This window comes from Heterocephalus glaber, unplaced genomic scaffold (genome assembly GCF_053883595.1).
Source record: "Heterocephalus glaber isolate CG9 unplaced genomic scaffold, H.glaber_assembly_v1.0 deba00001724, whole genome shotgun sequence".
NCBI classification, from domain to species: domain Eukaryota; kingdom Metazoa; phylum Chordata; class Mammalia; order Rodentia; family Bathyergidae; genus Heterocephalus; species Heterocephalus glaber.
The window spans coordinates 6,648,111-6,672,021 of NW_028258435.1; the positions used below are offsets into that span (position 1 = coordinate 6,648,111).

General features: G+C 53.8%; 2 protein-coding genes across 8 annotated transcripts; both read left to right on the forward strand.

Annotated features, from left to right (window-relative positions):
- The first annotated feature begins 3,934 nt into the window (after positions 1–3,934).
- On the forward strand, positions 3,935–9,729 carry Rps7 (ribosomal protein S7). 3 transcript variants are annotated; one of them, XM_013066870.3, is made up of 6 exons: positions 3,935–4,800; positions 4,995–5,150; positions 6,453–6,596; positions 7,223–7,287; positions 9,205–9,355; positions 9,618–9,729. In XM_013066870.3, exons 2-6 carry the CDS (start codon positions 5,004–5,006, stop codon positions 9,693–9,695), a joined length of 585 nt encoding a protein of 194 aa, XP_012922324.1. In that variant the 5' UTR covers positions 3,935–4,800; positions 4,995–5,003; the 3' UTR covers positions 9,696–9,729.
- Positions 9,730–9,757: 28 nt separating this feature from the next.
- Positions 9,758–21,659, forward strand: Colec11 (collectin subfamily member 11). 5 transcript variants are annotated; one of them, XM_087199622.1, is made up of 7 exons: positions 9,758–11,789; positions 14,873–15,025; positions 16,960–17,031; positions 18,524–18,595; positions 19,005–19,058; positions 20,582–20,677; positions 20,834–21,659. In XM_087199622.1, exons 2-7 carry the CDS (start codon positions 14,896–14,898, stop codon positions 21,241–21,243), a joined length of 834 nt encoding a protein of 277 aa, XP_087055748.1. In that variant the 5' UTR covers positions 9,758–11,789; positions 14,873–14,895; the 3' UTR covers positions 21,244–21,659. The 5 variants fall into 5 exon arrangements, with proteins under 5 accessions (XP_087055748.1, XP_087055750.1, XP_087055751.1 ...); XM_004868326.4 differs by lacking the exon at positions 9,758–11,789 and adding an exon at positions 11,825–12,757; XM_087199623.1 differs by lacking the exon at positions 9,758–11,789 and adding an exon at positions 11,830–12,757 and having other exon boundaries at positions 20,852–21,659.
- The last annotated feature ends 2,252 nt before the right edge of the window (positions 21,660–23,911 follow it).

Consider the following 23,911-nt stretch of genomic DNA (forward strand, 5'->3'; position numbering starts at 1 on the left):
GCTATCTATACATAATGTAATACTACTCGGCTATAAAGGATAAATTCAAGGCATTTGTTGCAAAATGGATTCACCTTGAAAAACATAATGTTAAGTAAAATAAATCAGATACACAATACCATACGATTTCTCATTTGAGTAATGGAAAGCGAAAATAAATAGCAAAATAAAAGATCAGGCCGGGCATGGTGAAAATAAATAGTAGAATAAAAGAGGGGGCCCCTGCATGGTGGCACACGCCTGTAATCCCAGGACTCAGTAAGGCTGAGGGAGGAGTATTGTTGTGAGTTTGAGGCCAGCCTTGGCTACATAGTAAGACCCTATCTCAAAAAAACCAAATAATAATAAAATAAAAGATTGGTACAAGAAGAAAAAAAAGGTCAAATTTGGATACCAGCCCATAATAGAAGGCCTTCTGGTGAACCCCCATCTCACTGGTAAGGGCTCCATCAGGAGGTAGCAGTTAGTCCAGGACCTGAGAGTTATAAATGAGGCAGCGGTCACCATCCATTCGCTGCTGTCTGAGGTCACTGGGGACACAGTGGCTCTTGGGGCTGGACTTACCAATGCTCGCTTCCTACCCCCTGAATCAATGTCCCACTTCCTACTCACCTCTGAATGGTAGGGTCCTGCTGACCGGTCCACTTACACTTTACCTGGACCATGTTCCCCAGGGATGCAGGGAGAGTCCATCTGTATGTTGGGGCCCTAGTCAAGGACACCTGGGATCCATCCCTGGAAAAGGAGAGTGCCCTCCAATATGCTGGTGACCCATTATCGACCACCCTACCAAGGAGGTGTCCAACCAGACTTCAGAAACAGTGCTCAACCTCCAAGCCTAAGGCCCAAATCTCCCTACACAAGGTTATTCACCGAGGCTGTGTCCTCATTTTCTGTCTCCTGAGAGGACAGAGGCCATTTGTCAGCTGGGGCCACTCCATCCCACAAGCAACTCAGGGCATTCCTGAGGACCGGACTCTGCCACATCTGGATCCTTCACTTTGGGGTCACAGCAAAACCCCTAGATGAGGCCACACTCAGGGACCCAATGATGAGCCACTAGAATGGACACCTAAGATAGATGGAGCCTTCAAAGCCTCAAAAACTCCTTAACTGGGGCTCCAGCCCTGGAAATTTCCAACCTGACAAAACCATTCACTTTGTATGTGACAAGGAGTGGCCACGGGGGTCCTTACACAGAAGTTGGGGCCAGACAAGTGGCTGGCTGGGGTGGCACAGGAGTGGCCAAGCTGCCTGACAGCCATATCCACCAGCGCCCCGCTGGCAGAGGAGGCCTCTAGACTGACCGTTTGACAGCTTCTGGTGCTGATGACATGCTTCTAAAACTCAGAAGTCACTTGTAGATGACCAGGACTGAGTACCAAGTGGCCCTTACTGAGTACCCAGAGGTGACCCCCCCCAAACCTGTAGCACCCTCAACCCTGCCACCTTGCTGCCCAACGGGCCTCCCATTGAACATGACCAGGTTAACCCCCAGACCTGCGCTTGCCAAGCAGATTCAGACGACACTGCTGTGACTGTTGAGGCCCTCGCTTGGTTTACAGACGAGAGCAGCCTTGAGGCACCTGAAACAGGAGAGTGCGGCAGAATAATGGAGGCCGGCAGACTCCCTCCAAACACTTTGGCCCCAAAGGCCCAGTTTATGACTCTCACAAGCGCCCTGAGTTAAACAAGGGCCAACATGTCAACATCTACGGGTTCAAAGATGCTTTCCTGGTCCTACGCATCCATGCAGCCTTGTGGAGAGAGAGGACTCCTAGCTGCACGGCAGCCCCTGTAAAGCATGGACATGCATTTCTCTGCCTGTGGAGACAGGAGAGGCACTCCACCTCCAGATCTCCCCATAGGATTCATGAAGAAGCAGCCCAGTCACAGGATCTGGGAAGCACAAGTGGAGAGGATGCTGGTGGCCTGCACCAGTTTTTATCTGCCCAGCAGCACCCAGTGGAAGGTACTCAAGTCTCCACGTGCGTTCCATGTGGGAAGGAGGCTACTCCAGCCATAGCTCTTTGCCAGACCAGAAATCCCTGCTGTTGTGGCAAAGATATGTAGTCCCTGTACGCTGTCCACTTGGACAGCCCCTCCCCGCTCCCTGAACCTGTCCAGAAGACTGGGAGGACTGCAGAGCCTTCACCCAATCCCCTGCAGGGACACAAACCCTTGCTAGGATGCATGGATGCCTGTGCAGGACGGGCAGAGACTTCTCCCACCTGGACAGGATGGGCTAGCTGGGTGGGCCAGGCCTCCCTAACAGAGATGCTCACCAGGCTCTGACTGTCCCTCAGAGTGACAATGGACACCTTCACCTCCCAGGTGGCTCAAGGCCTTGCCCTAGCACTAGACATGAAGTACTGCCTGCATCCTGTGTGGAGGCCACAATCCTCTGGGAAAGTTAAAAGAAGGAATCAGACCGACCAGAGACCATTGCCAAGCCGAGCCAGGAAACTCTCTCTGAGTGAGTGGATCTTCTGCCCGGAGCGTGAGATGCTGTGTGACAGATCGCTCCTGACGGCTGGTTTGCTGACTGCCCCAAAGACCTCTGGGTGGATACACCACATTACCACCTGGGGGTGGTCGGATGAGCCCTGAGGGATTATGGGAAGCAAATCCTCCTCACTCCTAGGGCTGGTGATTCCAATGCTCAAAGATTCTTCCTCTAGGAGGAAGGTGAGGACCTAGAAGAAGAAGGGGGCAGTAACTCCCCCAAGGCGTTGGTAAAAGGGTCCTTAGGATGTTCTGCAAACCATCCCATTGCCACTAACATACATGGGCGGGACAGGTGAACACACCTTTTCAAAATAAAGCTGTGCCCGCTGGTCACCCTGACGATCAAACCTGGCTGGAATCAGAGGTAGGGTTAGGGCTCCTCTTACGTAGCCGGCCCCTCTCCACCTGCCCATTTCTAAGGCTGCAGCCTCCCACTATGACCCAGACCACACAAAGGGCAGGGCTGCTGGGTGTGCGCCCCCCAGTCCATCCACAGTAGTGGGTCCACCCTTACACCCCTCTCCACCTCCGAGTGGGTGCTTCGGATCGAGATAAGTACTGCGGTAGTCAGTGGTGTCCACATTCCGTGGGTCCCTGCTCAGGTTGGAGCCAATGTACTTAGTCCAAAGGCCCAAGACTATTCGAATGTTTCCTGTGCCCTCCTGGAGCTGATCTTCAAAGATGCCCCCAACTGTTCCTTCATCTTCTCCCTGACCCTGTAGGGAGACTGCCAAGAATCTTCAGCACTTCTACTCCTGTCCTTTTTGTCTGACACAAGGTCTCCGTGAGTATCCCAGGCTGGGCTTGAGTAAGCTTCCCAGGGGGGCTGCAAAGTTGTGATCTTCCTGCCTCGGCCTCTTGAATGCCGGGATTAGCAGCATGTGCCACCACACCCAGCCCACCCCCAAATGTCTTACCATACGCTCTCCCTTCTGGCTTTCAGATCACAGCTGACCAAACGAAGCTGTTCTTGGAAGTTCCCAGAGCCTCTTTTTCATTCCACATAGGGACTTACCATGGCCATCCTGCGTCGTCTGGCCTCCTGGCTTTCTTGGAAACCTTGGGTACAGCTCTCTGCCCCTCTCACGGTCATGGCTGCAGGTAGGGGCAGGGCCATCTACAAATTCCAATTGCAACCTGGCAGCCTAAGCCTCAAGACGGGGGTTCTTCCAGATGTTCCACAACTGTCCACCAGCCAGCAACAGTACTGGAGCTAGGTGCCGCACCGACGGCCTGGAGCTTACCTGGCATTGATTTGTCAAGCACTTGGTTGCCAAAGAGCTTTTTGCAAACATCGCCTCACTAATTGGTTGTAGAAAGAGCTGGAACCCACCGTACGCTTCCTCTTCACTGCCTCAGCAGAGAAGTTGGTTTGCTCAGTATTAAGTTAGTGTTTTTCATTTGTTTGCTTTTTTCTTTTTGGTACCGGGGATCGAACTCGGGTGCTTGCGCTTCTAGGCAGCGGAACCACTGAGCTAAATCCCCTGCCCATCCCCCGCCTTCTTATGGAGACAGGTTCTCGCCAAGTTGCCCAGGCTGGGCTCCTACTTGTCAGGCTCCTGCCTCAGCCTCCCGAGTAGTTAGGATTACAGGCGTGCATCACTATGCCTGACAAGATTGCTTTTTAAAACTTAAATAATATTTTTTTTTACTATTTTTTTCTATTTTCCCTCTTACAAGTTAGTTGTTTTTTTTTCGGTACCAGGGATCGCACTCGGGACCTTGCGCTAGTGAGGCAGGTGCGATGCCACTGAGCTAAATCCCTGGCCCTACAAGTTGGCTTTTTTAAAAACATCTTTTTTTTTAATTTATTTTTTTCTTCCGAACATGGTGGTACATGTCTGTAAATCCCACCACTGGGGAGGGTGAGGCAGGAGAATTGCTTCAACCTAAAGACCAGCCTGGGCAACATAGTGATTTCTGGGTCACGCTGAACTACATACTGAGAGGCACTTTCTCAAAAAACTTTCCCGCAAAAACGTCCTGTTTATCAAGTGGCCAAAGTTACTTCAGTGTTGCTTGTTCACTCGTCAAAGCCCATCTGCCCGGCTGTTTCCTGGAACCGAGATTGAGAACTACAATCTTGAGAGAGCACGGTAAGCAAAGGGACACCAACGCAAGTTCTCGTATGGACTAGCGTTACCCACACACCGGTCCTCCGGAGGCACTTCCGGGGACACTCTAGGGGCCAGAGTCCTTCTCAATGACTCTTCCCGTTTTCGCCCCTCCCCCACCGGGATATGATGAACTCTCGCGATAGCTGGCCCTCTTCCCAAGCCGGCGCTCCGTGAGGTAGGTACGGGGCCTGCTCACTCCTGCGCTTTTCTGCTGGTTTCCAGGGTCCGAGCCCCCCGAGGGGCCGACCTGGGCGGCGGGCCCTGCGCCCAGGTAGGGATGCTTTGGATTACCGGGTCAGCGCCCGCCGATGGCCCCCGCGGGCCTCTCGGGAGGGCGGGTGGGTGATTGATCCGGCGTTTCGTCTGCAGGGTCTCGCCATGTTCAGCTCGAGCGCCAAGATCGTGAAGCCCAACGGCGAGAAGCCGGACGAGTTCGAGTCAGGCATCTCGCAGGCGCTGCTGGAGCTGGAGATGAACTCGGACCTTAAGGCCCAGCTGCGCGAACTCAACATAACGGCGGCCAAGGTGAGCGCCGGCCCGGTCGGGGTCTGCGGCGGACCCTTAGGTGGGCCGTGACGGAGAGGGTCCGGGCACGAGATGCAGTTCATGCGCTTCACGGCCAGAGCCGGGCCTCTGCTTCATCTCTGACGTGCTTGCAGCGTTAGCTTGCTGCAGCAGTTGCCTGGGCTCACTGTGTCACTGAGTACCAGGCGTGGTGGCAAACGTTATCCCAGCACACGGGAGGCTGAGGCAGGAGGGTCACTGCAGGTTCAAGGCCAACCTGGACTCCACGGCGAGACCTTGTCTGAAACCAGAGCAGCCTCCCTCCCGAAACAAAGAAACAGTGTACGTGTTTATTTTTTGTTTCTGAGAGTGTCTTGTGTAGCTCAGGCTGGCCTAGGACTCAAAGTGATCATCTTGCATCTTGCCTCAGCCTCAAGTGCTGGGATTATGGACGTGGATCACCACACCTAGCCCCCTCTTCCTTTGAGATTGGGTCTGGTTCAGTTGTGCAGGCTGGCTGTGAAACTTAAAACCCTCCTACCTCCAGTAGCTGGGATTATAGACAAGTGCCACCGCACCAATCTGAAGTTTACTTTATATATGGTCTTCGGTTAAAAATTGAGAGCGTTTAGGCAGAGCTGTCCCACACAGGTCAACTGTGTGCATTGGTATCCAATTCCATAGATTGGAAGTGTTTTGAACCAGGGTCTTGATGTGTATAGGCCAGGCTGGCCTTGAAGGCACAGTGATCCTCCTGCCTCAGCCTTCTGAGTGCTGGGACTACAGACGTGTCGCCACACCCAGTTTTGAAAATTTTGTGTCATCTGTGGGGCGTGAGAAAGACAGTGAAGCTGTGCTGTTGCGACACTTTTGTAGTGCTTGTCACTTTCCACACACAGGGTGAACTGTAAGTAGAGGTGTCTTTTGCCTCAGAGTTTTCGAGGTCCTGGTGTGAGAGGGCGCATCCTGTGATGGCCTCTAGCTGCCAGAGCCACAGGTGGAGTACGTGTGTCTGTCTGGTCCCTTCAAAGACCCCTGGAGTGGCCAGCGATGGTCTCCTAACCGAGGGCTCCACCGCTGAGTGTCACCGTTTAGTTCCCACTTCTGGTACCTTGCTGTGAGGCTTTGGCTTCAGCACATGAGCCCTGGACACTTGGCTGCATCCAGACCTTAGCGGGGTGATGTTTAAAGAGCTCGCAGTGGTTAAGGTGACCTGCTTTGTGAGCACCAACATTTACTGTGAATGGCAGCGTGTGGGATCCTACATCAGTGGGAAGAACGAAAGGTGCGAATTTTCAAAAGTGGATTTTTTTTTTCCTTCAGGAAATTGAAGTTGGCGGAGGTCGGAAAGCTATCATCATTTTTGTCCCAGTTCCCCAGCTGAAGTCTTTCCAGAAAATCCAGGTGCGCCTGGTGCGTGAGCTGGAGAAGAAGTTCAGCGGCAAGCATGTGGTCTTCATCGCGCAGGTAGCTGTCCTGGTAATGTTTCTGCTTCCGCGCTTGGTGAACGATACTGTGCTCGGCTGTGATGGTTGTGAGCTGTTACTCAGTAGAGGCTGCCGGGAAACATGGGTTTATCTTGAGTTAGATAAAGCTCAGCCTGTGTGAGCATCATCAGTTGTTCGTGGCATCACAGTGTGGCATTTTTCAGAGCTGTCAAATGACTTTCCACTTCCACAGTGCCACAGTGTTGGTGAAGAAGGGGCTGAGGGTCCCCGCGTAGGGAAGGGGAAGTCAGGAAAGGTGTTTCAGCTTCCAGTCTGGCTTTGTAGCCCAGCCCTGCCTGTGTTCTGGTCTAGGTGGGCTGTACTTCTGTACCCATGTTGGGTAGCTGGACCTTTTTGAATGTGGAAAGATTGAATATTTGGGGTGTTGTGTTTGTTTGTTTTTCAGTAACAGTTGAAGCCATAGATTCTGAGTGGATTAATGAAAAATCAGAAGTAACATAGAAGGGGTTATAAGCCTGCTGTTTGGTGTAGGTTTTATTTTCTCAAACTTGAACTTAACTGTTAGCCTTACAGCATTTGGATGGTTCTTAGCCTTCTGTTGACTTAACATTTTTCTTTTTTTGTATGACATCTTTTACCTTCCAGAGGAGAATTCTGCCTAAGCCAACTCGAAAAAGCCGCACGAAAAATAAGCAGAAGCGTCCCCGAAGGTGAGTCTTGAAGCGTGTCTGTCCTCCACATGTGCACTGCTCCTGCTGGGCTCGGTGTGTGCCCCACTGTGTGTGGGCCTCTCCTGAGTGGGTTCGGCTGTGGCTGTGCGTGGTGGGCTTTCACGGAGGCTGATTCTTTGCATTCTTTTGTCGAAGTATAAAATAGGAGAAGGAAGTCAGTGTTCTTTGTGATAAACGTTAGACATGGTTCAGGTGAGCTGGGTTTATTTTACTTTTTGTGTTGGGGACTAGAGAAAAGCTTTGATTCTCCTGGTGGTACCGAAGTATAAAGTAACCCTTGTTAGTGGATGTGAAAGCGGACCCAAGGCTTGGAGGATTAGCTCATTTTAGCTGATAACAATAGTGCTAGGAATGAATTAGAAGTTAAGGGTTCTCTATTCTGTATAAGACTGTCTTATCTTTTTGGGTACTAGGAATCGAACTCAGGGCCTCTCACTTGCCAGGCACACCGCCTGTGCCCCTGAACTACATCCCTAGCCCAGTAGTAGTGCTGAGAACTGTTTAAAGTCAGGCTTGTTCAGAAAATGGAAATTAGAAAGACATGTTTGGCCAGGGCCTTCTTTCTGAGGCCGCTGGAGCAGCAGGCTCTTTACCTTGATGCTTGGAAGGAACTTTGTGGTCCTGATTCAGAGGACCTGGTCTGGAACCAAGGCGAGGAGTGGCTGCAGCTTTGGCTGCCAGGTTCTCCGGTTCGGACCCCTGTGCTCCCTCACCTGGTCGTCAGGTTGGTGATGCTCCCACTTCCGGTTTTGCTTTCTGGCCATCCTTGCCTTCGCGCTGACCAAGTGCCCTGAGGCTCCAGCTGGAGCAGAGATTGTTCCTCAAGGTCCCTTAGACCCCATGGGCTGTGGTTACTGTCAGGGTGATGTTGCCATTGCTCCCCTGGAAGTACCCATGGACCTATCCTGCCTCCTCAGAAGTCCCTGGCTGACCCACACACGTGACTGTTCAGATGAGTGGCAGTGAGCTGTCTAAAAGTGTCCTGCGGGATTTTGGAGAAGAGAGTTTCCGTCCAGCTTGCCTTTCCTTTGCACAAGCCACAAGTGTGTTCCCTGAGGTGCCAGACAGGAAGTGTGAATGACCAGGATACAGTGTTTGCTGCCTGCTGTGTGTGATGAGCATTAGACAAGCACGGGACCAGCCTGTCAGAAAGCACAGAAACCAAGACCTGTCTCCACCTAGCCCTGCTGCTTCGGGGTGCGTGTGCAGCAGGGACCCTGGAAGTCGGAATTCCAGCCAGGCTGCGGTGTAGGGTGCCTGAGGTGGAGGTGATGCAAATGTGGCAGGCAGCAGGGGCCCGGGTGTGCAGCTGTGGACTGGGTCTTTTCCGAGCTGGCGCCCTGTGGGTCCCAGTCCTCTCCTGATGATTGGTGCAGGTCCCAGGTGGCCCTGCAGTCCCGGGCGCAGCTTACACCCAGGTCCAGTGAGCACCTCGGACCCCAGCGCTGTCCGGCCCGGCTCACCGGATGGCCCCTGTGCATCTGGGCCTGAGCCTTGCTGTGGGGCCGGGACTGGTGGAGCAGTGCTTGGGGAGTGGCGTAGTGTCTCGTTCAGGCAGGCCTAGTGGACAAGGAGTTACGATGGCATTTTGGAGGCCAAAGAGAGCCCCTTAAGGGTAGTAGGTAGGGCTGGAATTTAGCTCAGTGGCACCATGCCTGCCTGGCAAGGACAAGGTCCTGAGTTCGATCCCCCGTACCAAAAAAACTGTTTAATAGGTATATTGTGTTCTTGTGGGGGTTTTTCAGGGGTGGGGGGTTAAGACAGGGTCTGGCTATGCAGTCCAGGTTGGACTTGAACTCCTGGCAATCCTCCCACCTCAGCCTCCTGAGTGCTGGGGTTACAGTGTGTGCCTGGCGGGGTTCCCGTGGGTTCCCTCACTTGTCACCCTCTTTTCAGCCGCACGCTGACCGCTGTGCACGACGCCATCCTGGAGGACCTGGTCTTCCCCAGCGAGATCGTGGGCAAGAGGATCCGAGTGAAGCTGGACGGCAGCCGGCTCATCAAGGTGCACCTGGACAAAGCCCAGCAGAACAACGTGGAGCACAAGGTTAGCGCCTGTCCCCCCTCCCCTCAGGATTTCTGAGCCCGCCTTGGGACTGGGGTGCTTTGAAGTTGTCGGGTGGGAGTAGCGTGGCCCTCGGAAGACTGCACCCCACACTGAGTCGGGGTGGGGTGGGGAGCTGTGCTTTGGGTGCCCAGGGGTCGTCAGTGTCCCCAGTGCTGACCACTGGCCGTGTCGCAGAATCGCTGGGCGTAAGATGCCTGTGTCTGAGAGCTCTGTGGTTGACTTTTCTTCTTCTCCTTTCCAGGTTGAAACATTCTCTGGTGTCTATAAGAAGCTCACGGGCAAGGATGTAAATTTTGAATTCCCAGAGTTTCAGTTGTAAACATAGATGTTAAAATAAAGTATGGTTCCTAGTATTCTGGTTTACATGTTTCTCAGATCCCAGCCTTGTGGTGGGTGGAGAAGGCAGAATACTGCACTCCTCCTGGCTGGCCCTAGCTTTTTTCTTTTTGAGACAGGACCTCATTGAGGTACCTGGGCCAGGTCTGATTTTTGCAGTCCTCCTGCCTCAGTCTCCAGAGTGGGGAGCACAGATGTGCAGCACCACACCTAGCTGGGAACTCCAAATGGGTAAAAGTATCTATAGGACCTAAATCTTTTTTTCACCAAAATACTAACTTTAGTGAAAGCCATGTGACTGACTCGATTTTGAAAAATTTGGTCTAATACTTTGATACGACAACTGGAAAATCTATTTCTTAGCCAAGGCTGATGGCTGACCCCCCCTTAGCCAAGGGGTTCTCTTCTCGGGTGGCCTGGGCTACAACTGTGTGCTCTGTGGGCAGCCTGTGACCTCTGGTGGTGTGCTGGGGTCCCCCACTGGTGTAGGCTAGGAAGTGGGGTGTTTCACCCCTTGAGGCTCTTAGGGATAAATGTAGGTTCAGCTGGCTTGAACCTATTTATTAAACGTTTCTTCAGCACCTCCTAATTAGCCTGTAGGACCTGTGGCCGCTGGGGCATCACCCTGGTGGACGGGGGTTGGCTCATCCGGTCTACAGGCCCGGGAGATTTCCCGTCCGCAGGCAGAAGGTTCTCATCTGGCTCTGCTGTCCAAGCTTCCCACTTATCTCCAGGAAATGTAAATACTCCCAGGAAGCGGGCCAGAGCTGCCCACACTGGAGTGTTGTCTGCAGGGTCAGTGCAGGGCCGTTCCCAGCTGCTGGGGGTGGAGTGGGTGCTGCTCCGGCTGCAATGTCCAACATCCTTTCTGCCAGAAAGTGGTTCTCGATACAGTCCCCTGGATGCTGGCCAGGTACCACTTCTGTCGCAGCAGGGAGTTCTTGGTGTTTACAAAGCCCTTCACGTAAACATAACTTTTAATCATTGTATTACCTCGCCCCCTTCCTAAGCTCCACGTTTTGGGGTTTTCGGTGGGCATACTTTGATCGTTTATCCACCTCCTCCCACCCACTCCCCCTTCCTAGCTCCTTATTCCCTCATCTAGTAAGCCTCCCTTGTGCTTGTCTTGTTGGATTCTGTGTTTTAGGGAGAACATGGGACAGTTTTCTTTCTGAGTCTGCCTGTTTCGCTCAACCTGATGTTCTCCAGGTGCCTCCATTTTTCTGCCAGTGACAGTGCTTTTTCATGGCCAAGTAGTACACCACATTTCTCACCATCTGACAGGCACCTAAGCTGGCCCGACTCTTGGCCCTTCTGTGGTCTGGCATGTTCTCTTCCTAACTCATCTGGGACAAGGCCTGGAATTCCAAGGAGCAGGATGGGGCCTCACGTGGTGCTATGGACAAGCATGTGTGTCTGGTGCAGTGATTGTGGGTGAGTCGAGCTCACACCTCTGGGCAGAGCGACACCCATGGCAACCACCTCTGCCCACCAGGCTCCGCCTCCCAGCTGCACACCCACCTCTAAACCCATCAGCTCACTGATAGGCCTCACACCATGATCCAGCTGACTCCCTCCCCGGGCCACCTACGCAATAAACAGCCCCACCCGAGCCCCTGAGGTTGAGGGCATTTAGGTACCAGTGGTAACTCCAGCGAACCTCAAAAAATGAAAACAGGAAGTAGCCTTCAGGGTTGGTCTTCACTGCACAGAATCCACTGAGAGCCAAGTTGATTCAGTGCATGCAGGTTTCATAGATTATGTAACCACTCACCTGTTGGAGGACCTCGGAGCTGCTTCCTGCTTTGGGCTGCTACAAATAGTTGCTGTAAGCGTCTGTGGACAGGTCTATGTGTGAAGGTATGTTTTCACTTCTCTGCAAAAATGCCCAGTGTTGCAATTACTGAATTTTTTTTTTTTTGGCAGTACTAGGGATTGAACCCAGGACCTTAACACTAGGCTATACCTCAGCCCTTTTGTTACTTTTTATTTTTAGATGATGTCTTGCTAAGTTGTCCAGGCTGGACTTCAGCTTTCCACCCTCCTGCTTCAGCCTCCCAGAGTGCTGGGATCACAGGTTTGTGGCGTCATGCCTGGCTTATAAGCATCCTTTCTTAAGGCAGGTCCCTGGCCCTAAAGTGTAAGAGGAGACTTGTGATGTGCACTCCCTACACACCCTTGCACCCCCTTCATGTGGTGCTGGGTGAATTTGGGTCTCAGTGTGAGCCAGGTCTCCACAAGCAGTGGTCAGGCACTTTCCACCTCCGGAAAAATCCATGAGGGAAAGAAGGAAAGGAATCATGTCCACTTCATTGATTGCTGGCTAACCTGTTGCCAGGTGGTTGTTATTAGTTCTTTATGCTTAAGAATTGCCACAGTGCACATGCTTATTAAAAATGACAAAAGGGGGTCGGGGGTTTAGCTCAGTGGCTCTGCCACCTGCCTCAAAAGCACAAGGTCCAGAGTTCAATATCCAGTACCCAAAAAAAGAAAAAGGGCCGGGGATTGAGCTCAATGATGCCATGCCTGCCTCACAGGCACAAGGTCCTGAATTCGAACCCTGGTGCAAAAAAGTGACAAAAGGGGCCGGTGATGTAGCTCAGGAGTCGCGTGCTTGGTTAGCATACTCGAGGCCCTGGGTTCCATCCCCAGTGCAGGGAAAAGAATGAGAGGAAGCCAGGTGTGGTGGCTTGGCCTGTAATCTCTGTAAATAAAAAGGCCTGGGGATGTAGCTCAGTGGGAAGACCTGGGTTCAATCCCTGGTGCCCCAGAAAAAGAAAACAGGAAAGCAAGGTGAAAGAGCCAGGAGGGAGAGCTTGTCCGGGCTGGGTTCCCACACTCCCCGGCCAGCCACAGGACACCGAGGTCTCGGACCGGAAGCGGCTGCAGATAAGCAGGGCTCTGGCTGCAGGCAGGGCTCGCCAGTGCTGGACCAGGGCTGCTGCCTCTAAATAGCAGCCATGCAGCCTGCGGTGCAGTGTCCCCGCGGGCCAGCCACAGTGAGGACGCTGATCGGACGTCCCCGCGCATAAGAGGGTGCACCTGGTAGGAGACATCGCCCAACTCTGAGCAGGGCTGGGCGGGCTGAGCCACGAGATGGGAGGCGGGTGCCACCCGGCGGGGATGCAGTCTGCTGCCAACCGCGCCCTGGGATCACAGAGTTGGGGCCTGTGGAGTTCCCGGGCAGGCTCCAGACTGTGATGGACAGAATCACAGCAGGGAGAGGCCCACGACCCCGAGCCCAGCATGGCGGTGTGGGGCGAGCAGCGTGGCAGCAGCCCCTGCCTGGACCCCCGCCCACGACCTGGCTGTCCTGTCAGATGGGAAGCAGTGTGGTAGCCTCAAAAGTAAACGATGCACTGTAAGCCACGCACACGCTGTGCATAACGGGCTTCCACCAGACAGCCGCGCCCCAAGCCTGATTCTGAGAATTCTCTGTGCCAGGGGAAACAGCCAGAGGTGGAAAGAGGAGAGAGGAGAGGCATCTTCTTAACTGGGCTCTGGTAAAGACGCCAGTATGTGTTGTGGGTAGAAATCCAGCGAGTGTAACCCTGTCATCCCAGCCCTATAGGAGGCTGAGGCAGGAGGGTAGCATGTTCGAGCCCATCTGGGGCAACTTATCAATGTAGTGAGACCTTGTCTCAGAATGCAAAATAGAAAAAGAGAAAAAGGGCAGAGGGGCAGAGGGCATAGGTGGCGGGTTGGCCAGGACCCCAGCGCCCCCTAACGCTTCAAGGTATTGCTCCGTAGATATCTGTTGTCTTTGATGCTGGCCCTGCTGCAGGGACTGAACGAGATCGCAGCATTTCGTGTGGGGCACTTTAAGTCCCTCTCTCCTCCAGTTCTTACAGCATATTTCTTCCTGGAATTCCATGCCTAATCCCCTCTCCCCAAAGCTGGCCTCTCCCACCGGTGCTGGGAGATAAGGATGTTGTTCTTAGGGAGACCCTGGCCACGCTGCCCTCCTCCGTTTACACGACTGAATTCCTCCCCTGGAAAGCTGCAGGCAGCCAGGGCCAGGCCAGGGTTCCTGGGGCCCACGAAGCTGCCCATCCCTTCCAGTGGTTTCTGTCTTTTTTTTTTTTTTTGAGGCAGGGTCTCCCTTTTAGTTCAGGCTGGCCCCGAACTCACTATGTAGCCTAGGCTGGCCTCGAACTCAAGCTGATCCTCCTGCCTCAGCCTCCCAAGTGCTGAGATTACAGGTGTGTGCCACCATGCCCGGCAGTGGTTTCCTTCTTTACTTTTTTTGTTTAATTTTAATTTTATTAGTGCGTGTTTGCAGTACACGATTATATTCATTGTGGAGATCGGTGCATGTGAATGACACTTCTTAATTCTTTTAAGTCCCTTTCCTTCTCCTCTTTCCTGCTCCCTCTTTCTCTTGATCCCCTTCTCTTTTGCAAAATGTCCATCTCTGTACTTCCTGTTGTCTTTTATTTTGGATTTTATTTATGCTTTGGGTGTCTCATATAAGAGAAACTATGTGATATTTAATCTTGTGTGTCTGATTTATTTCACTTAACAATGTGGTCTTGCAGGGTGAGCATGGTATGGTATACCTATAATCCCAGCCCTTGAAAGGCTGAGGCAGGAGGATCTCCATGAGTTCGAGACCAGCCTGGGCTACATACTGAGTTCAAGGACAGCCTGAACTATATAGTGAGATCCTCTCTCAAAGAGCTAAAACAAAACAATGTGGTTTCAAGGTGTATCCATTGTCCTACACCTGACTCAAGTTTATCCTTTATGGCAGAGTAGTACTCCATTGTGTGTAAATACCACTTTTTTTTTTTTTTTGGTACTGGGTATCCAACTCAGGACCTCGTGCTTTCGAGGCAGACGCGGTGCCACTGAGCAAAATCCTCAGCCCCAGTACCACATTTTCTTTATTCATCTGTTGATGGGCACACAGGTCCCTTCCAGGATTTAGCTGTTAGGAGCTGTGCTGCTCTAAACATGGGTTTGCACCAGTCACTGTACTGTGCCGTCCTTAATTCTTTCACTTTTCCCAATGTTTTCTTGCCCCAGCTATGGGGGAGGTCCCGTCTGTGGTGTTCCATGCAGGCTGCCCGTGCTCTGTCCTGGGCAGTGGGCGGCGTGGACGTGGGAGGTGGTGAGGGGCGTGGGCGGCGGGGTAGCTGCTGGTCTGCTCCTCCGCAGAAGTCCATGCACCCGCGCCAGCAATGAAGAGTGACCTGGCCCTCGCGGGAGCGCTGCTCGGCCTGGCCCTCCTGTCACTGCCACCGCCCGCACGCCCCCAACTGGCCGCAGAAGACGCCTGCTCCGTGCAGATCCTGGTGCCCGGCCTCAAAGGTGAGTGAGGGATTGGCCCAGGTCTCCTGCAGCCTGGCCATGGAACACGGGTGCATATGACCCCTCCAGTCCTGACACCCAGGGCAAATCTGCTCGTCTGTCGAGCCTCAGTTTCTCCATCTGTACACCAACAATTAGGCTGCACAGCACCTGAATTCAGCTGTGGACCTGCGTGACTCTAAGCCAGCCGGGTCCTGTCCAAAGTGGCTGCTGTGAGGCCCCTGGCATTGGTGGGCACTGAACCCAGGACCTGGCATGGTGACCTTGTCTGGCTCGTTTTACAGATCAGGAGGCTCAGAATTCAGCAATTTGCCTAAGGCTCCACCCTGTGTTCCTATGCTGGCTAGAGAGCTCTTTATTCTTTTTTTTTTTTTATTTTTGCAGCCCTAGGGATTGAACCCAGGGCCCCTGCACTGAGCCCCAGCCATTTTTTAAAATTTATTTTAAATTTTGAGACAAGGTCTCACTAAATCTGCTAAATTGTCCAGGCTGGGCTTGAACTTGAAATTCTCCTGCCTGAACCTCTCAGAGTACTGAGATTACAGGCATGTGCCATCTTGCTGGGCTTCATTCTTTATTTTTATTTATTATGATGATGATGATGATTATTTTAGTTTTGTTTTTTTTTTAGACAGGATCTCACTATGTAGCCCAGGCTGGCCTTGAACTTGCAAGGATTCTCCTGCCTCAGCCTCCTAAGTGCTGGGATTACAGGCTTGCATCACCACACCCACCACATACTCTTCAATTTTAGAACAAAATTTTCTTTTTAAAAGATAAGGGAAAGTTTGAGAACCATCGGGAGACCCAGGGCCATGTGCATGTGCTGATCAAGTAGCAGACCCACAGTGGACCCTTGCGTCTTCAGCAGGGAGCTTGAGACCATCACCCATTGTGACAGCAGGATGTTCCGGCTCTGTTAGCACTCACTTTGTGTTTTCCTGTTTACTTAAATTTAACTTCAATGTCCCCTCTGTTGGGCCAGATTTCCTGGTTTGAAGATTTCATTGGGTAATCTGTTATCGCCATTGAGCCTTTCACAAGTCAGAGCACAGAATATAAAGTTCACTGAAATGTTGACTTACATGATTCACAGGTCTACACACACACTCCCTCTCTGTGTAGCTCTGCATAGGGAGAGGTGTGCAGAGGGGCTGGGGCCAGCCCAGGTAGGGAGGCCAGGCCACATAACAATGGCTGTGATGTAGCACAAACTCCAGTCACCAGAGAACAGCAAGTCCAAGGGAGAAAGCAGAACCTGGCCAAGTGCACTGATGGATCAAAGGCAGAACAAGAGAAGATCTGGATTAGAGAAAGTTGACATCCAGGAGGACCTGGATGTTGTTTATGGTTAAATTTAGCCATTGGTGGTGGTGTTTTGCTTTTGAGGTAGTTCCTCGCTGTGCAACCCAAGATGGCCTTGAAATCACAGAGATCCTCCTGCCTCAGCCTCCCCAGTGCTGACAGGTGTGCGCCACCATACCTGGCCCCACTGATGGTTTTTTATGTCTTTTGAGAAGGGAAAAATGTAAAAAAAGATAATCTGATTTAATGTTTTGTGTTTTAGGAAGATCAGTTTGGTAAGCACTAGACTGGGGGCAGGGAGGCTGGGAAGGAGCTCCTGCAGCCCCAGCCCCTCCATGCACCTCTTTGTAGCCCACATTGCAGGGTGTCTCGATGGGTTACTCACCCCTCCATCTGCTGTACCTGGTGACTTCTCCTTAGAGTGGGGTGTGGGCACCCACTGGTCTCCAGCAGCCTGAGGCCTCATGAGGACCCTGCGGAGGGGCAAGGGTGGTCCTGGCAGCAGTGGGAAGGGAGGGGCCTGGTGAGCTGTACCACACGTGGGGCCTTGCTGATTCCCGCTGTGCCTAGGGTGCCCTGAGTCCTGTGCCAGCCAGAACAGTGCTCAGCAGCTGTGACTTCTTCCACAGGGGACTTGGGAGAGAAGGGGGACAAAGGCGCCCCAGGACGGCCTGGAAGAGTCGGTCCTACGGGAGAGAAAGGTACCTGCAGCTCCTGTCCCTGTCTGCGGGCTGGGGGCAGCGGTGGAGGCTATGGAGACTGAGGGGCCAGATGGCTCCTGGCCACCCTGAGCCCGGGCTGTGACATGGGGCTGCCGTGGCCTAGGTTCCTGTGTGCACATCCAGCACAACGGTGATGGTGGCGTGGCAGAGGGGCCAGCATGGACGGGTTTGGATGGAGGTGCTCCCTTTCCGAGTCAGCAGAAGGGTGCAATTCCAAAGGCCCTGTGGGAGTGTACTGTGATCAGACTATGCCTGCAAAGGAGAGGGGTCATAGATGTGAAGGAGCTGGGACACGTGTAAGGGACCAGATCATGTATGTAAAGGGGCTAGAGCACAGGGACAAAGGAATTAGGACATGTGTGTAGCAACTAGATCATACATGTAGAGAAGCTGGATCATTCATGTGAATAACTACATAGTAAACAGCAAGTGCTCAGTAAGTGATAGCTATCCTCTTTAGGATATGATTACTTTTATTACTTCTTGCTATGTAGTCCAGGCTGGCCTTGAACTCACTAGGCTGGCCTCAAACTCATGTTGATCCTCCTGCCTTAGCCTCCCAAGTGCTAGGATTACAGGTGTGCACCACCATGCCCAGCTTGAAAAATAGTTTGAAGTTTAATGTCTCGGGACATCTTTGCAGTATGAACCACCCCAGCTGGGGCAGAGGTCTCCAGGCCCAGGTCTGTGTGCTGATTGGTTCCAGGGCAGAGAGCTGCTCTGTGGGTGTCAGGAGCCACTGTGTGCATAGAGGAGGGGACTCCGCGCCAAGTTGGGTGGCACCCTCTGCTTGGATCCAGTGGGGAGTGGGGACTGCGAGGCTGAGCTCCCATTGTATCTGAGGGTAGGGTGGAGGTGGGTCTGGGCAGCTTGGCTCCCTGGGCCACGCACAGGCTGTGCCCCGGGCGGACCCAGGAGGGGCTGCCTGGCCTGGGTGGGCAACATGGCTCCCACACAGAGCAGCTGCCGTCAGCATCTGAGCCTGTGAGTGCCATTAGGATGAACTGGGATCGGTGCCCTCACTCTGCACCGCACTGGGGCTGGTGCACCAGGCCCTCCGTGCCCCACCCTTGCTCCTGGACATCTGCAGGAGCTCAGGCCCCACTCCGGGGTCCCCGTCAGATCTCCATTGACACTGCCGAGCCAAGAGGGTGGGGTCACTGCCCTGGTGAGGACCCAGCCCCCCCAGCAGTCCAGGGGAGGTTGCTAGGGACTCGGTGCCTCCAGCAGCTCTGTCCTTGGTGGTGCGGCTCTTAGGGGCAGTGCCTTTCTTTGCTAAGGAGCCTGGCCTTCGAGGAGCTGTCCAGGGCGGTCTCCTACGTGTCCTTGAAGGGAAGAAGCACTGTGGTATTTTTAAGTTCTTCGTGTGTATAATAAAAAGGTGTGCACGGGGTCACCGTGTGTGAAGGTGAGTAGCGGTGTGGTGTTTGGTCACCTGTGCAACAACCAACCGTGATCTCGTTTTCTGCAGGAGACCCGGGGGACAAAGGACAGAAAGGTGTTGTAGGTCGCCATGGGAAAATTGGTCCAATCGGTGCTAAAGGTATTTGCAATGTGATTCTTTTTTTTCTTTTGAGACAGAGTCTCACTAGTTCAGGCTGACTGGGAACTCACTAGGTGCCCCAGGCTGGCCTCAAACTAGGTGAGATCCTCCTGCCTCACCCTCCCAAGTGCTAAATGCACCACCATGCCCACCTTCATCCCCATGTTTATAAGTGGAGGAATATCAAGGCTGGTCCTGTCCATTAGGAGATTGGGCTGGACTCCTGGCATCTTGGCCCTTTACACACTATGCCGCCTGCAGTGCCCCCTTAGGTGATCATCCGGTGGTCCCTCTAGTCCCATGACAGGTTCACAGAGCCAGGGTAAATGAAAGAAATGCCGAACTTACCTTTGTAACCCAGGGGCTGCATGGCCTCTGCTTGGTGATGCAGATTCTGCTTTTCTTTCAGGTGACAAAGGTGAGATGGGTGACGTAGGACCCCCCGGCCCCAACGGAGAACCAGGTATGGCAGACAGGGTAAAAGGAGTTTTAGTGAAACAGACTAAAATTGTGCTTTGGAAAATGTAACCATTAGAGCCAGGTGTGGTGGCGCATGCCTGTAATCCCAGCACTTGGGAGGCTGAGGCAGGAGGATCGCCATAAATTTGAAGCCAGCCTGGGGTACATAGTGAGTTCAACACCAGCCTGGATTACAGAGCAAGATTCCATCTCAAAAAAAAAAAAAAATTTTTTTTAAGTCAATAAAAACAGACTGAGGATATAGCCCAATGTGAAGGCTTTGAACTCAGTCCCAGTACAGTACTGGAAAACAAATGAAACCAAACCCAAATGAAAAACAGCAATAAAAAACAAGCCAAGCCAGCTCAAAAGCACTCACCCTCACTCCCGGGCTCCCTGGCTGCTCCTCCCCCAGGGCCCCTGTGTCCCTGCAGCTCTGCCCCATCCAGCTGAAAGGTCCAGTGCTGTGCGTATACAGGGGAGGACCACTGAGTCCCTCTGCAGCTCCTGGAGGTCCCAGTGGTTAGCCACGGGTCCCTTGCCTTGGCCTCCCGACTCGGCATGCTGCAGCAGGGCGTGCCTCCATTTCCCCAGGTGCCCTGGGGAATGTCCTCTAACACCACCCTTAGCCTCTCCCAGGGCTCCCCCAATGGCTACCCTGAGGCCTCCACATCCTCTCTGCATCCCTTCCCACCCTGCACCCCACTGTCTTCCCATTGTAGCCAAGCAACACTTAACATATAAAGTACAGTGAAGAATACGTTCTGCTTAAATAAAGAAAAAATCATTACAGTAAAAGACACACTGCCAAGAACCCCCTCAGAATCCTCCCCCTCTTCCAACACACTCATCCCATCATACTTGGCACTTCCTGTAGCAGCTCTGGAGTCCTCTTCTCCTGAGGGTTTTTTTTTTTTTTTTTGGTATCGGGGATCAAACTCGGGTCCTTGTGCTTGCGAAGCAGGCGGCGAAACCACTGAGCTAAATCCCCAGCCCTCCTGAGGGTCTTTAGCTGCACTGTCCTGGTTGCCTCGATGTCCTGAATGGATTCAAAACGCCTCCCTTTCATGGTCATTCTGACTTTGGGGAAGAACCAGAATTCACACAGCGCCAGATCAATGACTAAGGTGGATGAGGACAGAGCGTCATGTTTTTACAAGCCTGTTGTATGGAACTCAGTAGCAGCAGCATTCACTGTAGTTTTGATCAGACCTCATGAAGATCCTCAGGAAAGAGGACTCCAGAGCTGCTGCAGAAACCGGCAAGGACAATGGGATGAGTGTGCTCAAAGAGAGGGGGAGGACTTGAGGGGGATTCGTGGCCTCTTGTCTCTCACTGCCATCTTTAATATAAGCAGAGTGTTTCCCCACCACCCCTGCTGACCCTGGCAGCTACCCACTGCCTCTCTGTGCCCCTAGGGTAAGCATGAAATTGTCGGCCCGCCCCTGTGTGGTGTGGAATAGACCGATGCCCCTGGGGGGTGCTCTCTCCCCTGATGCCCCTCTGTGTCACGCCCGGCCCCCACAGGCCTCCCGTGCGAGTGCAGCCAGCTCAGGAAGGCCATCGGTGAGATGGACAACCAGGTCACCCAGCTGACCACTGAGTTAAAGTTCATCAAAAACGGTAGGTGGGGCTCCGGGCCACCCTCCCGCCTCCCCTCCCCAGCCTCCGCCTCCGCGGCCCCCTGCCGCGTGCGTGCATGCGTGGGCCCCGCTGCCGCGTGCGCGCGCACCGCGGTGTGGTAAGTGTGATCACCGAGCTGCCAGCACTGCCTTTCAGCCCTGCCCTCCCCCGCAGCTGTCGCCGGCGTGCGCGAGACGGACAGCAAGATCTACCTGCTGGTAAAGGAGGAGAAGCGCTACGCTGACGCGCAGCTGGCGTGCCAGGGCCGCGGGGGCACGCTGGGCATGCCCAAGGACGAGGCGGCCAACGGGCTGATGGCCGCCTACCTGGTGCAGGCCGGCCTGGCCCGCGTCTTCATCGGCATCAACGACCTAGAGCGCGAGGGCGCCTTCGTGTACTCCGACCGCTCCCCCATGCAGACCTTCAGCAAGTGGCGCAGTGGGGAGCCCAACAACGCCTACGACGAGGAGGACTGCGTGGAGATGGTGGCCTCTGGGGGCTGGAACGACGTGGCCTGCCACATCACCATGTACTTTATGTGCGAGTTCGACAAGGAGAGCATGTGAGCCGGGCTGGCTGCCTCGGGGCACCCCAGCCCCTGCCTGAACCCCGAAATTCGGGGCGCCTAAGAGGGCTCAAACCAGCATGACTGGGTGCTGTTTCTGAGTGAAGCCTTATTACCTGCACTGCAGCAGGTGTCACCGTGGCGATACCGCTCACCTCTGCTCTCCCACACGCCCGTCTGCCCCAACCGTGAAATAGCGCCTTTCCGCGAGGTTGTGAGCGGTGGCCGTGGGGTCAGCCAGCACAGTCCGCCTCTTACTTCCCATATGGAAGACAGCCACCTGTATACGGAGAGGCCCGTGCACCTATAAATTACCCCAGAATGTAGCCTCCTGTTCACTAGTGTGCAAGTAGAACCGACCTTGCTTTGCTTCAAACCCAGGTTTCAAGAATACAAAAATAAATTCTCTAAACTTTACTCTGGAATAAAGGGTGTTGTTTGCTTATCCTAAGGTCCTCGATAGATGTATTAGTTATCTATTGCTGTGAAACAAAATACCCCAAACTAGGGGCCCAAGATTGAAATATTTATTACCTCGAGGCATCTGAGGGTCATAAATTTATGCAGGGTCTAGCTGGGTCCTTGAACTCAGCATCACAGCCAAAACCGAGTTGCTCTGTGTGTGTGTGTGTGTGTGTGTGTGGTCTCTTTCTTTTTTGTTTTGTTTGAAAGAGGTTCTCATCTTGTTGTCCTGGCTGGTCTTGAACTCCCAGCGATCCTCCTGCCTCAGCCTCCCCAGTGCTGGGATGACAGGTGTGCACCACCGCACCTGGCTTCCCTGTGGTTTTTCAGCATTTTCTGCACTCATGCCTTGGTGTCTCACTGTCTGGGCCCAAGTCCACTCTGTTCTTTCCCACGTGGTTCTCTCCGAGGGGCAGCAAGAGAGAGGATGCTGGCAGGACCCTAGCACAGCCCCTCATGGCCTGACTGGAGTGCCCTCCTGCCAGCTTGGCTCTGTTTGCTGAATCTCTAGGTGCAGCCCCTGTGGAGCGGGAACCCCAGGGGCCTGCACAGTGACCCCCAGTTCTCCCTTTCCACTCAGGGTCCCTAGTGAACTCCTTTCCCTCATCTTGGAGACAGGGCGCAGATGTGCACCAGGCTATGTGACAGGCCCAGTGTCCCCTGCCTCTGTCTCCCAGGAGGCCCTGGCAGCCTCGCCCTGCTCACCTTGCTGACCAGCTGGGCCCCAACTCTCCCCTGTGAGGCTCCGGAGGGGGCGCGGTGGAGGCTGAGAGCTGGGCGCCTGGGCTTGGCTCTGTGGCGTCGCACTGCTGCCCTTGGGGGGCGCCAGTGGGGACAGCCGTGTGGGAGGCCGGCAGCACTGCCGGGTGTGCGCACCAGATGCTCACGGAAGCTCTTGTGGAAGGAGTGTGTGTGTGGACGTATGTGTGCCCGTGTGCATGTGCATGCATGCGTGCTTGTAAGAGGCAGAAGCAGAGAGAGATGCAGAAAGAACAAGGTGGGGGCGAGGACTGGTGTCCCCGAGCTGTGAGATCCCTGGGTGAGGCCAGGCTGTGAGGGTCTGAGCATGCTCCCCGAGAGCAAAGCACAGGCTTCACTTCTGGGATCCCAGGGACCTTGAACTTTGGGGCAGTGGTGGGGGTGGGTGGAGGAGGGGGCTTCTCTCTGGGTCCCAAACTCCTGCCTGTCCCATCTGCCCAGGGCAGGCAGCAGCCTGGAGAGGTGCGCGGGAGCTGCTCCTTTCAGGGCCCTGAGCCAGGCCTCCTGGGAGCAGGAAGGTCAGAGCCTGGCAAATGCACACAGAAAGGAGTTTGCAGAGAGAACTCCGGGAGCACAGGAAAGACAGAGAACAAAGCCCAGGAATCAGGCTGCAGATGGGCCTGCCCATCCCTCCTGCTCAGAGGCTGTTGCTAGGCTACCGCTGCTGTTGTCATGGAAGCCGGTCAGAGGGCAGTTGACCCCACTCAGAGCCTGGGGGCCAGTCTGCCATGTTGAGGACACAGGTGGTACACTGTACAAATCCAAAGAACTGTACCAATCTGCACAGCCGACCGTGGTAGCTTTTCATTTAGGGACAGAGGAGCAGGGGAAGTGAGAATTTCTTGGTTTTTGTGGCAGAAGGAAAAGATGCTTCCTGAGACTGACAGTGTCCCAGGCAGTCTCTCGTTCGCTTTTGTTGAGTAACTAATCATCCTGGAACTCAGTGACTGTAAGCAGTAACCGCACATTCAGCTGCACATGTCTCCATTGGAGCAGATTCAAGGGTCCAGGAGGCTGAAGCAGGGGCCTTTCTCCGTAGGTGTCTCCTCATGCCAGGATCCAGCTGATGTGTTCGAAAGGTGACACCAGGGTCCCCAAGATGGGAGTTGGTGCCTGTGTATTGGGGTGTGGCTTAAATGAGCATCCGTCAGCCCCTGGTGTCCGGCCCTGGCTTCACCAACCGTGTGGCCCCGGCCCCTCCCTGGCAGACAAGGTGACACATATTCCCTTGTGGCCCGGAGGAGGGATCTGTTTGCTCACATGCCTGGGTCACGGTCCTTGGTGGGGTGCAGATCCCCACAGGCAGCTCTAACAAGCCAGAGACAGAGAACGTGGGAGAGAGGGTCACAGATGCCCATAGCCCGGGTGCAGGAAGCCATGACCACCACAGATCATGCAGGCTCCCTCAGCACTGCTGTATGTTTATTCCTTTCCTTGGCATCATGTGA